Raw genomic sequence first — 13016 nt, forward strand, 5'->3', positions numbered from 1 at the left:
GAGTCTGAGAATTTTGTTCTCAAGTATGCGCTGCCGGGTGTAGTGATGCACCATGGGAGGCTGAGGCCCCAAGCAGCTCAGCAAAACCCTGTCTCACAATACAAAATAAAATGGTCTGAGGATGTAGCTCAGGGAGTGAGTGCCCCGGGGTTCAACTCTTGGTACCAACAAAACAAAACAAAACAAAAAACAAAACAAAACAAAACAAAAAACAAAACAAAACAAAACAACATGCACCAAGGAATCGTCTTTTTAGCAATATTTTCTTGCTTGGGCCCTAACAGGTCCCAGAGATCCAGAATTTCTGTCATGCAGTCTGTAGGTCATGAGGACAGGTTTGAGGAAATACCCATTTTTTAGCTGCATTTTTACTGAAGTATCAGGATATTCCTTCTGGTCTTGAATAAGTTAAAGCACCAGATAAAAGTTTTCAGAATTTACATCACTTATCATGAATGAATCTTTAGGACTTCTCTTCATACACACAGGTATTTCCACACTTAGAATTTTCAGCGATGTCATGTGATACTTGATGACAATCTATTGTATATCACTTTATGCACACAGCACTTCTGTGTTTCAAAAGAATACTGAAAACAATCCATGGTTCTAAGAGTCACAGCTAACTGGTTCACTCTTTGGGAAAGGCGTACCGCCCCTAAGAGAAAGAGCCTCACTGGGAATGTAAGGGAATCTTTTGGGACAATCCTTTGCTTTAACTTCCTTTAGTTACTTCTTTCAAAGGAACTGTCCAATGTTGAAGAAACGAGGAATCATGGCTGCCTTTACCCAGACCTCACTATGATTGCATGGTCATCCTTTGACACGACTTCAGGCGCTGAGGAAATGACACACGTTCTGCAGCTTTTCCACAGAGGAAAAGGCCCCATGCTTCTCCCTGCAACGGTCTTGTGGCTCTGAACCCTGAGGGAGCCGCTGCCCCAGGCTCACAGCTTCCCATGCACCTTCTGGTGCTGGATCAGGTGGCCGTGCTGGTTGAAGGCACGCCCACACTGCCCACACTCGTAGGGCTTCTCCCCTGTGTGGATCCGCTGGTGCTGAATGAGCACCGAGTACTGGCTGAAGGCCTTGCCGCAGCTGCTGCACTCGTAGGGCTTCTCGCCGGTGTGGGTCCGCAGGTGCACGATCAGGGTGGCCTTCAGGCTGAAGGCCTTGCTGCACTCGGTGCACTGGAAGGGCTTCTCCCCCGTGTGGATCCGCTCGTGCTGAATGAGAGAGCGGCGTGCGCTGAAGGCGTGCCCACACTCGCCGCACACGTAGGGCTTCTCCCCCGTGTGCACCCTCTGGTGCTGGATCAGGTGGGAGTGCTGCACGAAGGCCTTGCCGCACTCGTAGCAAGCGTAAGGCTTCTCCTCCGAGTGGATCCGCTCGTGGTTCATGAGGGTGGAGCGGTGGCTGAAGGCCTTGCCGCACTCACCGCACTCGTAGGGCTTTTCCCCCGTGTGCACGTTGTGGTGCTGAATGAGGACCGAGCGGTCGCTGAAGGCCTTCCCGCACTCGCTGCAGGTGTAGGGCTTCTCCCCGGTGTGCACCCGCTGGTGCTGCAGCAGTGTCCTCTTCACGCTGAAGGTCTTCCCGCACTCGCTGCAGCGGTGAGGCTTCTCCCCGGTGTGCACCCGCTGGTGGCTGCGCAGCACGGTGCTGTGGTTGAAGGCCTTCCCACACAGTGGGCACACGTAAGGCCTCTCCCCCGTGTGGATCCGCTGGTGCTGGATGAGGTGCGAGAGCTGGGTGAAGGCCTTCCGACACTCCGCACACTCGTGAGGCTTCTCTCCCGTGTGGATCTTGTGGTGCTGAGCAAGGTCCGAGCTCACTCGGAAGGCTTTTCCACACTCGTTACACTCATAGGGTTTCTCGCCAGTGTGGATCCTCCTGTGCTTACTGAGGACTGAACTCTGGCTGAAGGCCTTCCCACACACGCCGCACACGTAGGGCTTCTCGCCTGTGTGGATCCGCTGGTGCTGAAGGAGATGGGAGCTCCTCCCGAAGCACTTCCCACACTCGATGCACATGTACGGCCTCTCTCCACCAGGAGCCTCGCTGGGATTCAGGACTCGAGGCTCGTGGGGGCTGGCAGGGCTTGGACGCAGGCAGAAGCTCCGCTCTGGGTCAGGAGGTTCTTGAGTGGTGCTCCCTGGCGATGCTTTCCCCAGATGCACAGTAACAGCATCTGAGATTAATGGCTTTAGGGGCCAATCTGTATTCTGGTTCTCTTCCTTTGTTTTCCATTCTGAAACAACAAATCCAAAACGATAATGTCAACACTTCTCAAAACTGCACAATGCGGGGCTGGGGAGATAGCTCAGTTGGTAGAGTGCTCCTGGGTTCGATCCCCAGCACCCAAAACACACACACACACACACACACACACACACACACACACACACACACACTGCACAATGCAACCCTGAGGCTGGCTTTCTGGTCAAGGTCACTTCTCTGCTGGAGAAATTGCAAGATTACATTTCCACAGGCCCCAGCCTGGCTGACAGTGGACCTTGAGCGAGGTTGGCAACCCTGCAGAGTGCCCGTAGGCACCTCAGTGAGGCATGGCCCGGTGCTGCCTGGACCCTGCCTCCCTGCAGGGGGTGCCACTTTGGGCCCAACCAACGTGCTCTGCTACACTTTCCTGGGGCAGAGCTATCCTATCAACAATGAAGACCCTCCACTGCCAACCAGGCTTGGTCAGGAGCTCAGCCAGACCTCTCTTCTGGACAGAATTTGGCCTGTGCTCCAAGAGCAAGCCCTCCTGCAGCTGCCAGGCATTTGGGATTCATGTCACTCTTCCAACTCCTTGTCTTCCTCTTTTCCTGCACCAGCATCCAGACTACTCCCCACAGTTCCCTGCTGAAACTCCAGCTGACTGTCCTCTCACCACCCCATCACCAGGTGCAGGAAACCAACAGAAGCAGACCTAACTCTGTGGAGTCATATGGCTACACAGGCAACTCTAGCTGTGTGTTCCTGAATTCATTTGATCATCTTTACTTTATGCTGTGAAATACGCTGCTTTGCTATCATCACGACTGTTTTTCCTGGAGGGAGAAGGCTGGAAGGAGCCTCACTTGCATCCCAACAACTGGAAGATGCCAGATCACCTACAAAACCCCTTCTTTTCCTGAACCCATGAGAGCTGAGTGCACATGTCAACTGACCAGCTGAGGACCTGAGACAGGTGCCCCATGGAAAGAAGACCCTGGGACATGTGCACTATCCTGCCCTGTAGAGAAGAGGCGAGATGGGGCCATCACACAGGTGGGCAAGGAGAATGCTTCAGTGAGCTGCTGGAGAACCCAGGGACCATGATGCAGGGCTTTACTCCATGGTCCCCGTGGTTCTGCTCCATGGTCCCTTAAGGTTCTTGTCTATAGATCCCCCCAAGACACTCATGAGAAAGTCTCTCAGGGGGTTCAGGACTGGAGGAGGGAAGGTAAACACCTGCCTGACCCTTCTTCATGGAGCAAGCCAGAAGTCACAGGGAACAAAGGAAACCTGTCTACCTAGGGTACTGGTAATCATCACTGTGGCTGGGAGAAGAGAAAAGAAAAACAGGGCAGGAGATGATCATGGTCTCCCACAGCTAGGCACAGGGAGGGTCATGGAGGTCTTGCCCAAGACCCAAAGACCCAGCACCTGCAGACTGAAGGTGGGACAGTGAGCACAGTCCCCTTGTTCCCCACCCTTGAGGTGAGCAAGCCCTGGGTGACAGGTAACAGAGGCTATGACTAGGATGGGGCAAGAGCGGAGGGACCCTCTCTGGGGTGCTGGTGTCTATGGAAGACAGACGGCCCCTACCCTGTGCTCCAGGAAATGCCAGAGGAGCTGCACTCTGGTGGCACATGCAAAGTAATCACGACAACAAAATTCACACCTAGTCTGCTCCTGGTTGGACTGACCAGCTTACACACTGGCTGCCCAGCAGGAGAGCCCACATTTCCACACACCTTGGCATTCAGTAAAAAATCATGGGATACCCAGAAAGAAAAAAAGAACACAAAAAACAACAAAAGGTAAAGCAATTTTAAAAACTGACTTAGAGATAACCATATGGATTATGGTTGGATTAACACATGCATGACCAGATGGGGAATTTCAACAGAGGGATTAAAAACTAAGAAAGAGCTGAGTGTGATGGCACACACCTACAATCCCAGCTATGGTGGCTGAGGCAGGAAAATTGTGAGTTTAAGGCCAGCCTGGGCAACTCAGTGAGACACTGTTGCAAAATGAAAAAAAAAAAAGGTTGGGGAGCAGTGATGCATCAGGAGTAATCCTAATAGCTTGGGAGCCCCAGGAAGGAGGATTGCAAGTTCAATCAGCAATTTACAAGATCCTGTCTCAAAATTAAAAAAATAAAAAGGGCTGGGAACGTGCTTCAGTGGCTAAGTATCCCTGGGTTCAATCGCCAGTACCAAAAAATGTTATTCAGATAGAAGATATATGCCTTATAAAAGCTTGGACTTACAAAAAGAAATGAAGATTTCTAGAGATGATTAAAATGATAGCCATTTTAAAAACAGGTGAATATAAAAGACTGAGAACAGTCCTATATCATTCCAAAAGACACTCGGAACACTAAAGAGTAAAACATGCTAATATCACAGAGTTTAGAGGGAAGGAATACGGAAGTTCTTAGGGACTATTTGTGTTCCCATGTGATAGTACTGGGAGATGATCCCAGCTGGATCCAGGCAGGAGGGTGGGGTCCTTGCCAGGGAATTGGTGCTTTTACAAGACACCAAAGCTTGTGTTCTCCGCACACTGTTAGAAGGTGGCTGTCTACAGCCAGCTGGCCCCTCACCAGAAATGACCAAATTGGCTGGTACCCAGATCCTGGACTTCCCAGCCTTTGAACTGTGAGGAATTGCTGATGTTTAAGCTATTCCATCTATAGTGTTTTGAAATGGCCTGAGTGGACCAAGGCAGAAGTACACTGTTGCAAGATTCTTACAATACATGTAAAGTGGTAAACACCTTTTGAGGTCAGACAATGACTGGAGATATTGTTGTCCCTTCGCATCTGTGAACAGCCCCCACACCAACATCAGAGATGTTAATCCCCTTCTATAAAATGGGATAGGATTTGTATATAATCTGTCCACATCCTCCTGTATTCTTTAAATCATCTCTGGAGGGCTTGCAATACCTTCTACAATGTACCATATAAACTGTTCTTACACTGTGTTGCCTAGGGATTAATGAGAAGGAATAAAGTTTGTACATGTACAACAGAGAAGCTATTTTTTCCAAATATTTTCAGTATGCAGTTGGCTAAATCTGTTGATGCAAAACCCACAGATGCCAAGGACCCATTCTATTATAAACTGCAAAGCAACCACTAAGCATCTTTTTTTAAAAAAAGAGATTAAATAAGCAAATAGCAAATATAAAATTATTCAATAATCATAAAACTCCTCAATATAAAAGCAGGCATAAAAGTAGGATGAAAAGCAAAGAGCAGATGGAACCATCAGAAAACAGTCAAAAAGGAAGATTTGAATCCAAGGGTGTCAACAATTATATTCAAGGTAAATGGTCCAATGGAGTATCAGAATCTCAATGAGGATTTCTCATGAGAACTGGATTTAATTCTTACAGTTACTATGGCTGGAATAAAGGCTTTCAGACAGCAGGTGTTGAAGACTGACAGCAGGAGCTACCAGGTAGCAGGCCCAGGGACAAGCTCATGGGATCCAGAGCTAAGCAGAAAAGCCACCCGGACGCAGTGATGACCTAGCAGCTCCTTCCTTGGGAAGGGCCCTGGCCCACACCGCTTCAGATTCTGTATTGTACCTGTTGCTGCCAACCAGACCACACTCTTGGGAGGAAACTACTATCATCCCTGTTTAGAGGTGGGGCTTGGGTAAGGCTAGAGCAGGCATCTGGATGCAGGCTACCCTTTTGCGACCACTGCGTGCACCTCCAGGGTGGCACACTCCCACAGACTGCTGGAACTTGAAAGGTAAAGCAGGCCATGGAAACTCCTCAGCAATGGCTTCTAAGATCAAAAGGAACTCCTTCTAGAACCGGGCATGGAATTTTTGGAGGCTGCCTCTGACTAGGGCAGAGTGGTGGCACAATCAGCTCACATTTGTTTTTCAGGTTTCCACTCCTGGTCCACCTGTGGACTACCTTTCTACCACCTGCCTCCATCTCTGGGTCTGGGTCAGGACATCATCCCTGGTGCCCTTCAACGCTTCACCCAGTCTGGCTATCCCAACTGCCATGTCCCCCTGTTCCACTTGAGCATGCACAGGCCCTCAAGACATCTGCAAATGCCCTCTCTCCATGCAGCTCTCCTTGTCTCCTTCCCCCAAACCTGAGAGACGGCTTATCTGTAAGCCCAGGACATTGTGCTGGTACCATTTAATGGCAATTCCACTTAAAGCAAATAGACACAAAGAACAGCTTTCAAACTGCAAGTATAAGGACTTTGGAAAAGCTCTAATATTCATAACTGATGGATGGACAGATAAAATATGGAGCCTCACAATGAAGGATCAGAAACACTATATGGAAGAACCATGGAGGTTGCCAAGTAACAAGCAGGCATGAAAAACCACATGTTGTTTTATTTATGTGAAATGTCCAGAAGAGGTAAATGCAGACCGAAAGGAGAGGACAGGGCTGGCTAGATCTGAGAGGTGCAAGCAGAAGGTCGAAGGTTTCTCCTGGGGGTGATAAAGTTTTCCAAAGTAGATTGTGGTGATGGCTATATACTCGGAACATACCAGAAACCATTTAATTGTATACTTTGAGTGAATTGTATGGCATAAGAATTAAATCTTAATTTTTTTTTTTTCAAACGTAGGGCTTCACACATGCTAGGCATGTGCTCTACCTCTGGACTATACCCCTGGCCTATAATTGCTGGGTGTGGTGGCACCTGCTTGTAATCTCAGTGACGCAGGAGGCTGAGGTGGAAGGATCACTTGGGCTCATGAGTTTGAAACCAGACTGAGCAACACAGCAAGCCCCATCTCAGCAAAACAAAAAGGTTGATAACAAAATGAACACAAAACACCCCCACATACCCACAATCTACTTTTTGAAAGAGAATGTTGGCACTTTTTTGAACACCTTCCGTATCATGAACCCTATTTCCTGATCCTTAAAGGCAACTGCTATCCCAATATTAACTTCTTGCTTTATAATATTGTCTTCTGGAATGTCTTTTCATGCGATTAACAGTGTTTTTCAAAGTGAAGATGTTCTAATAACAAGTTTGTTTTTTTTTTTTTTGGTATTGGGGATTGAACCCAGGAGCACTTTACCATTGAGCCACATCCCCAGCCCTTTTTGAATTTTGAGACAAAGTCTTGCTAATTTGCTTAGGGCTTCAAGTTGCTGAGGCTGGCTTTGAATGTGATCTTCCTGCCTCAGCCTCAAAAAATTCGTAGTTTGGAAAAAACATTAATTTTTAAAATAATTGTGCTTTTGGTGACTTAATAAATCTTTGCCTAACCTAGAGTTAAAAATGATTTTATTCTATGGTTTCTTCAAATTTTAGAGTTTTAGATTTAATGTTTAGCTCTATGAACCATTTTGGGTTAATTCTTATGGTACAAAGTTATGAATCAAAAATTTATTATTTTTGGCATGTGGATATCCAATAGGATTTATTGAAGAGAATATCCTTTCTCCACTGACCTGCCTTTTGCTCCTGTGTAAAAAAATATTTTTCTGACTGTGCTAATCTATTTCAGCATGCTCCGTTCTGACCCACTGCTTGCAATGTTCTGTTTTGTGGCCAATACTATACTGTCTTCATTGGCATAGCTTTATAATAAATCCTGGAGTTAGGTACTGCACATCCCCTAAGTTTTTACAAAGCTGTTGATGCTTCAAGATATGTAACACTTCCATGTGAATTTTGGAATCAATGTGTACCCAAAATCTTTCTGTAATTTTGACTTATATTGCACTGGATCTAAACATCAAATTGGGGATGATATCTTAACAAATCTTTTGATTTATGAATGTGATACATTTTAAATTTACTTTATCTCAGCAATATTTTGGGGGTTTCACTGTGGTCTCCCAACACTTCTGGTCAGACTTATTCCTACGTATTTTCTGTTTTTTTTTTTTTTTTTAATCATTATTATATATATATATATATATATTTTTTTTTTTTTACTCTTTTTTTATTGTAAACAAATGGGATACTTGTTGTTTCTCTATTTGTACATGGAATAAAGGCATACCATTGGACTTTGTGAAATGCTTTTCTTTCCATAGTTGACATGTTCCTATGTAGTTCTTATTAATTCTATTAATATTGTGAATTACGATTTTTTAAAAAACAAGGTTTTCAGTTCAGAATCAATCTAAATTGACAGAGAGTTGTGAAGTCATAGAGGATTGCTTATGTCCCTCACCCAGTCTCCCCCACTGCTACATCTTACATTTCCCAGGTACTTTTGTCACAACTGGGAAAGCAACAAGTCTAGCACTATTAACTACACCCCAGACTTTAATTTGGATTTTTTTTTTTTTAGTACCAACTGTATTTAGCTATAATGTCTCTTCAGTCTCCTCTGTGATGGTCTTTCATTCTTCCCTTACCAGCTCTGTATTTTCTAGAATGCCCCTCATTTTCTCTCATATGCTGTTCTTTGGATAGAAGTTACTGAGTCTAGTCTACCCCGGGAGGGAGAGGGTGGATTTAGCCTTTGCTTTCTGGAGAGGGGCCACCTACCCATCTATATTACATCTTCCTTGGAATTCTGTAAAATCACTTCTTCCCCCTAGGGTATTTATTATGCAATAAATGTATTCATCAGTATGAACTTGCATATTTTATACTTTTGGCTAATAATCTGACATTTTATTTATTTATTTGTTTGTTTTTGTACCAGGGGTTGAAGTCACAGGCACTCTACCACTGAGCTACGTTCTCAACCCTTTTTAAATTTAAACTGTTGGGCTGGGGATATAGCTCAGTTGGTTGAGTGCTTGCCTCACAAGCACAAGGCCCTGGGTTCAAATCCCCAGTACTGCAAAAAAAAAAAAAAAAAAAAAAAAAAAATTTAAACTGTCTGGGCTGGGGTTGTAGCTCAGTGGTAGAATACTTGCCTATCATGTGTGAGGCACTGGGTTTGATTCTTAGTGCCACATAAAAATAAAATGAAGGTAAATAACTAAAAAATAAAAAAATAAATAAATAAAATTTTAAAAATTTGAACTGTTTCAAAATTAAATATTTCAAACAGTCTCATCAAGTTGCCAAGGCTGGCTTTGAAACTGTGATCCTCCCGCCTCAGCCTCTCAAGTTGCTGGGATTGTAATCCCAGCTACTCAGGAAGCTGAGGGGGGAGGATCACTAGAGCCTAGGTGATTAAGACTAGCCTAACGCAACATGGCAAAAGCCTGTCCCAAAACAAAAAACAAGATCACACCTGTCATCCCAGTTACTCAGGGGGTGGAGGCTGAAGAATTGCAAGTTCAAGTCCAGCCTGGACATGCAGCTGTCTAAAAAAAAAATTCAACTGTTCCAGTTTTAGACTTAACAACTTTTAACTTTTCCAACACAGGTCATAAAAGAGCCAAGTACTGCACTAGCGGCATATCACAAATTTTGATATGTTTTCATTTTTATTCAGTTAAAATTTTTTCTTTTAATTTGACCTTTACCTTGAGTTATTTAGAAGTATGTTACTTAATTTCCAAATATTTTTGGGTTTTTCATAGATCATTCTGATACAGATTTCTAACTTAATTCTATTTTAGGTCAGGAACATACTTGGTGTAATGACTTAAATTTCACAGGACTTTGTTTTTAGCTCACCCTATTTTCTATCTTAGTAAACGTGCAGTTGGAAAGGGTATGTTTTCTGCAGTTGTGGGCTGGCCTTTCAGCGACAGTCATCGCCAGGCTGCTTGTCCAGTTGCACTAGACTCTGGTCATCTTCCTACGGATCCTGTTCACTTTTCAAGAGAAGGGGGTTGAAATCTCTTATGGCAAATGTGGCTTGTCAATTTTTCCTTGCAGTTTCATCGTTTTTTGTTTCATGGATTTTGTTTTGTATATTACTGTTATGTCCTCTTGATTAGCTACTCTCTTTACAAAGCCTTTTTTTTTTTCTTTGTCATTATTAGTTTTCTTTGTTCTGGAGTCGTTTTTTTTTTTTTTTTTTTTTGGTAGTGCAGATTGAACTCGGGGACACTTGACCACTGAGCCACATGCCCAGCCCTATTTTGTATTTTATTTAGAGACAGGATTTCACATTGCTTAGAGACTTGCCATTGCTGAGGCTGGCTTTGAACTTGCAATCCTCCTGCCTCAGCCTCCCAAGTCGCTGGGATTATAGGTGTGCACTGCCACGTCCGGCTCATTCTGAAATCTTTGATGTTAAAAGTCATTCAGCTTTCTTTTCATTAGTGCTAGGGCTCGAACCCAGGGTCTCATGCACACTACTAGATACACTCCAGTCAATCTTTCTTCACTTCTAACTTACCTGAGGTGTATTTTCCTTACAAGCAGCAGGCAGCTTGGTCTTTCCTTCCTTCCCCTCACCCAGGCTGACACTCTTACTTTTTGAGTGTTTACACCATGTGATCATTCACATGGTTTAGTTAAGCACATCGTTGTTGTGGCCCTGCTCCCTGTTCCTTATGCTATTTTAACTAACTATTTTAGTTCTCAGCTATGTTGCCCAGGCTAGCCTTCAACTTCTGGGCTCAAGTGATCCTCCCACCTGTCTCCTGACTACAGGCCTGCACCACCTTCCCTGGTTCATAACTCCTTTTAAAATTTCTTAGCATTCTTAGGGTTCCTGGTGCACATCTTTAACTCACCAGTTGCTTTCCAGCAGCACATTCCACCTAAGACCTTACGATTCTCTACTGACATGTGCTCCCTTCCAGTCTGTTATGTTCACACATTTTACTTCTGCATGTTATAAACTCCAAAACATACTGTTTTTGGGTAAGCAGTCACTTTTTGAAAGGGATCAAATTAAAATAAAACATCCTGTTTGCCCACAGTTACCACTGCAGGACTCTTGGCTCTAGTGTGTTGATAGGCATTTCTGCCTCATGAGTAGATCTTTTAACATTCCATGTAGTCCAGGTCTTCTGATGATACACTCTTTTATTTATGCCCTGACTTTTTTAAAGATATTTTTCCTGGAAATAAAATTCCAGCTGGTGTTTTTCCCCTTCAGTTCTTTAAAGGCATTCTACTATCTTCTCACTTGTTTCTAACAAGAAAGCAGTTGCTATTCTTATTCCTCTGTGTGCAACCTGTTTTCCTCTGGCTGCTTTAAAATCTTCCTCTATCGCAGGTTTTGAGTAATTTGATTATGATATGGTTTAGTGTAATTTTCTTCTTCATGTTTATTGTGCCCAGGGCTCACTGACCTGTGTGGGTGTACAGCTTCCATTGAATCTGAAAAGATTTCGAACATCATCTCTTCAAAGACTTTTTCTGACCCCTCGGCCCTACATTGTTGGTTCCAGCTAGCACAGACGTCGGCCACTCCTGGCTGTCCCACAGCTCACTGGCCTTTTTATTTTTATCTTCTGTTCTTTTAGATGAAGTCTACTGCTTGTCTCCAGGTCCCCTGTGCAATGTCTAATGTGCCACTAACTCCAACCAGGACATTTTTCATCTCATCAGTTCATCTCCAGAATTTAAAATCTGGCCTGTTGTAATATCCTCCATGCCTCTACTTAATATGTTCAATACTTCCTCTAGTTCCTTCAACATAGGATATATATATTAATTTTGTTTCAACGCCTTGGTCCTCTATTATCTGTGTCATTTCTGGTCAGCTTCACTCGACCAATTTTTCTTCTAATTACAGTTATATTTCCTTGCTTTTCTGTATGTCTAATTATTTTTCTTTCTTTTTTTTATTATTTAAACAAATGGGATACATGTTGTTTCTCTATTTCTAATTATTTTTGACTAAATGCTAAACATCATGAATTACCTTGCTTGCAGCTGAGTATTTTTATAAGTATTATTTACCTTTATTCCATTACATGGTTACATTACTTGGATAGAATATTCTTTTGGGGCTTGCATTTATAATCTTTGTTAGGTGAGACCAGAGTACTGCTGGGAGCTGTTTTCCCCCACAACTGAGGCAAGACCTTCCTTAGTACTCTAATGCCCTATAAACTGTTTTTGCACTGTGGCTATTGGGAACATGTAGTATTCCCAGCCTTGGGTGAACACTGGGCACTGTATTAGTTTGTTACAGCTTATGACAAATTACCAGAAAACTAGCAGCTTAAAACAAGCCCATTTACCAACCTACAGTTCATAGATCAGATTCTACATGGCATGGCTGGGTTCTCTGCTCAGGGTATCACTGGGCTGAAACAAAGCACTGGCCAGTCTCAGTTCTTGTGTGGAGGCTTAGGGGATAAATCTATTTCCAAGTCATTCTTTTTGTTGGCAAAATTTGGCTCCTTGCAGCTTGTGGCCCAAGATGACTCCTTATTGTCTATGTCACAGGCATTCAGTGTCACAAGTTACCTTCCATCTCAAGACAGCAATAGGCATTTCATACTTTTGATCTCTGACCTCTACTTCCAGATTTAAAAGACTTCTTCCTTCCTTCCTCTCTTTCCCCCTCTTTTTTGTGGTACTGGGGATTGAACCCAGGACTCTACCACTGAGCTATATTCCCCCTATTTTTTATTTTGAAATAGAGGTTTGTAGGGCTGGGGACATAGCTCAGTGGTAGAGTGTTTACCTAGCATGTGAAAGGCCCTGGGTTCAATCTCCAGCACAAAGGAAAAACAACAACCACCACTACTACAACAACAACAAACAAACAAAAACAAAGATAAGGTCTTCCTACATTGTTCAGGCTGGTCTCAAATTTGTGATCCTCCTGCCGGGTGTGGGGGCCCACACCTATAAGCCCAGTAGTTCAGGAAGCTGAAGCAGGAGGACTGCAAGTTCAAAACCAGTCTAAGCAATTTAGCAAGGCTCTGAGCAACTTAGTGAGAACTTGTCTCTAGGTAAAATATAAAAA

At 44.0% G+C, this 13016-nt stretch overlaps 1 protein-coding gene across 1 annotated transcript in view; it reads right to left on the reverse strand.

The window, feature by feature from the left end:
• Positions 1-472: 472 nt before the first annotated feature.
• Positions 473-13016, reverse strand: part of ZNF250 (zinc finger protein 250) — a 31471-nt gene continuing 18927 nt past the window's right edge. Inside the window, exon 7 of the mRNA XM_079118593.1 lies at positions 473-2251. Coding sequence (XP_078974719.1) covers positions 948-2251 — 1304 coding nt within the window. The 3' untranslated portion in view covers positions 473-947. The remainder of the gene's footprint in view (positions 2252-13016) is intronic.

This window comes from Sciurus vulgaris (genome assembly GCF_902686455.1).
Source record: "Sciurus vulgaris genome assembly, chromosome: 1".
Classification (NCBI taxonomy): domain Eukaryota; kingdom Metazoa; phylum Chordata; class Mammalia; order Rodentia; family Sciuridae; genus Sciurus; species Sciurus vulgaris.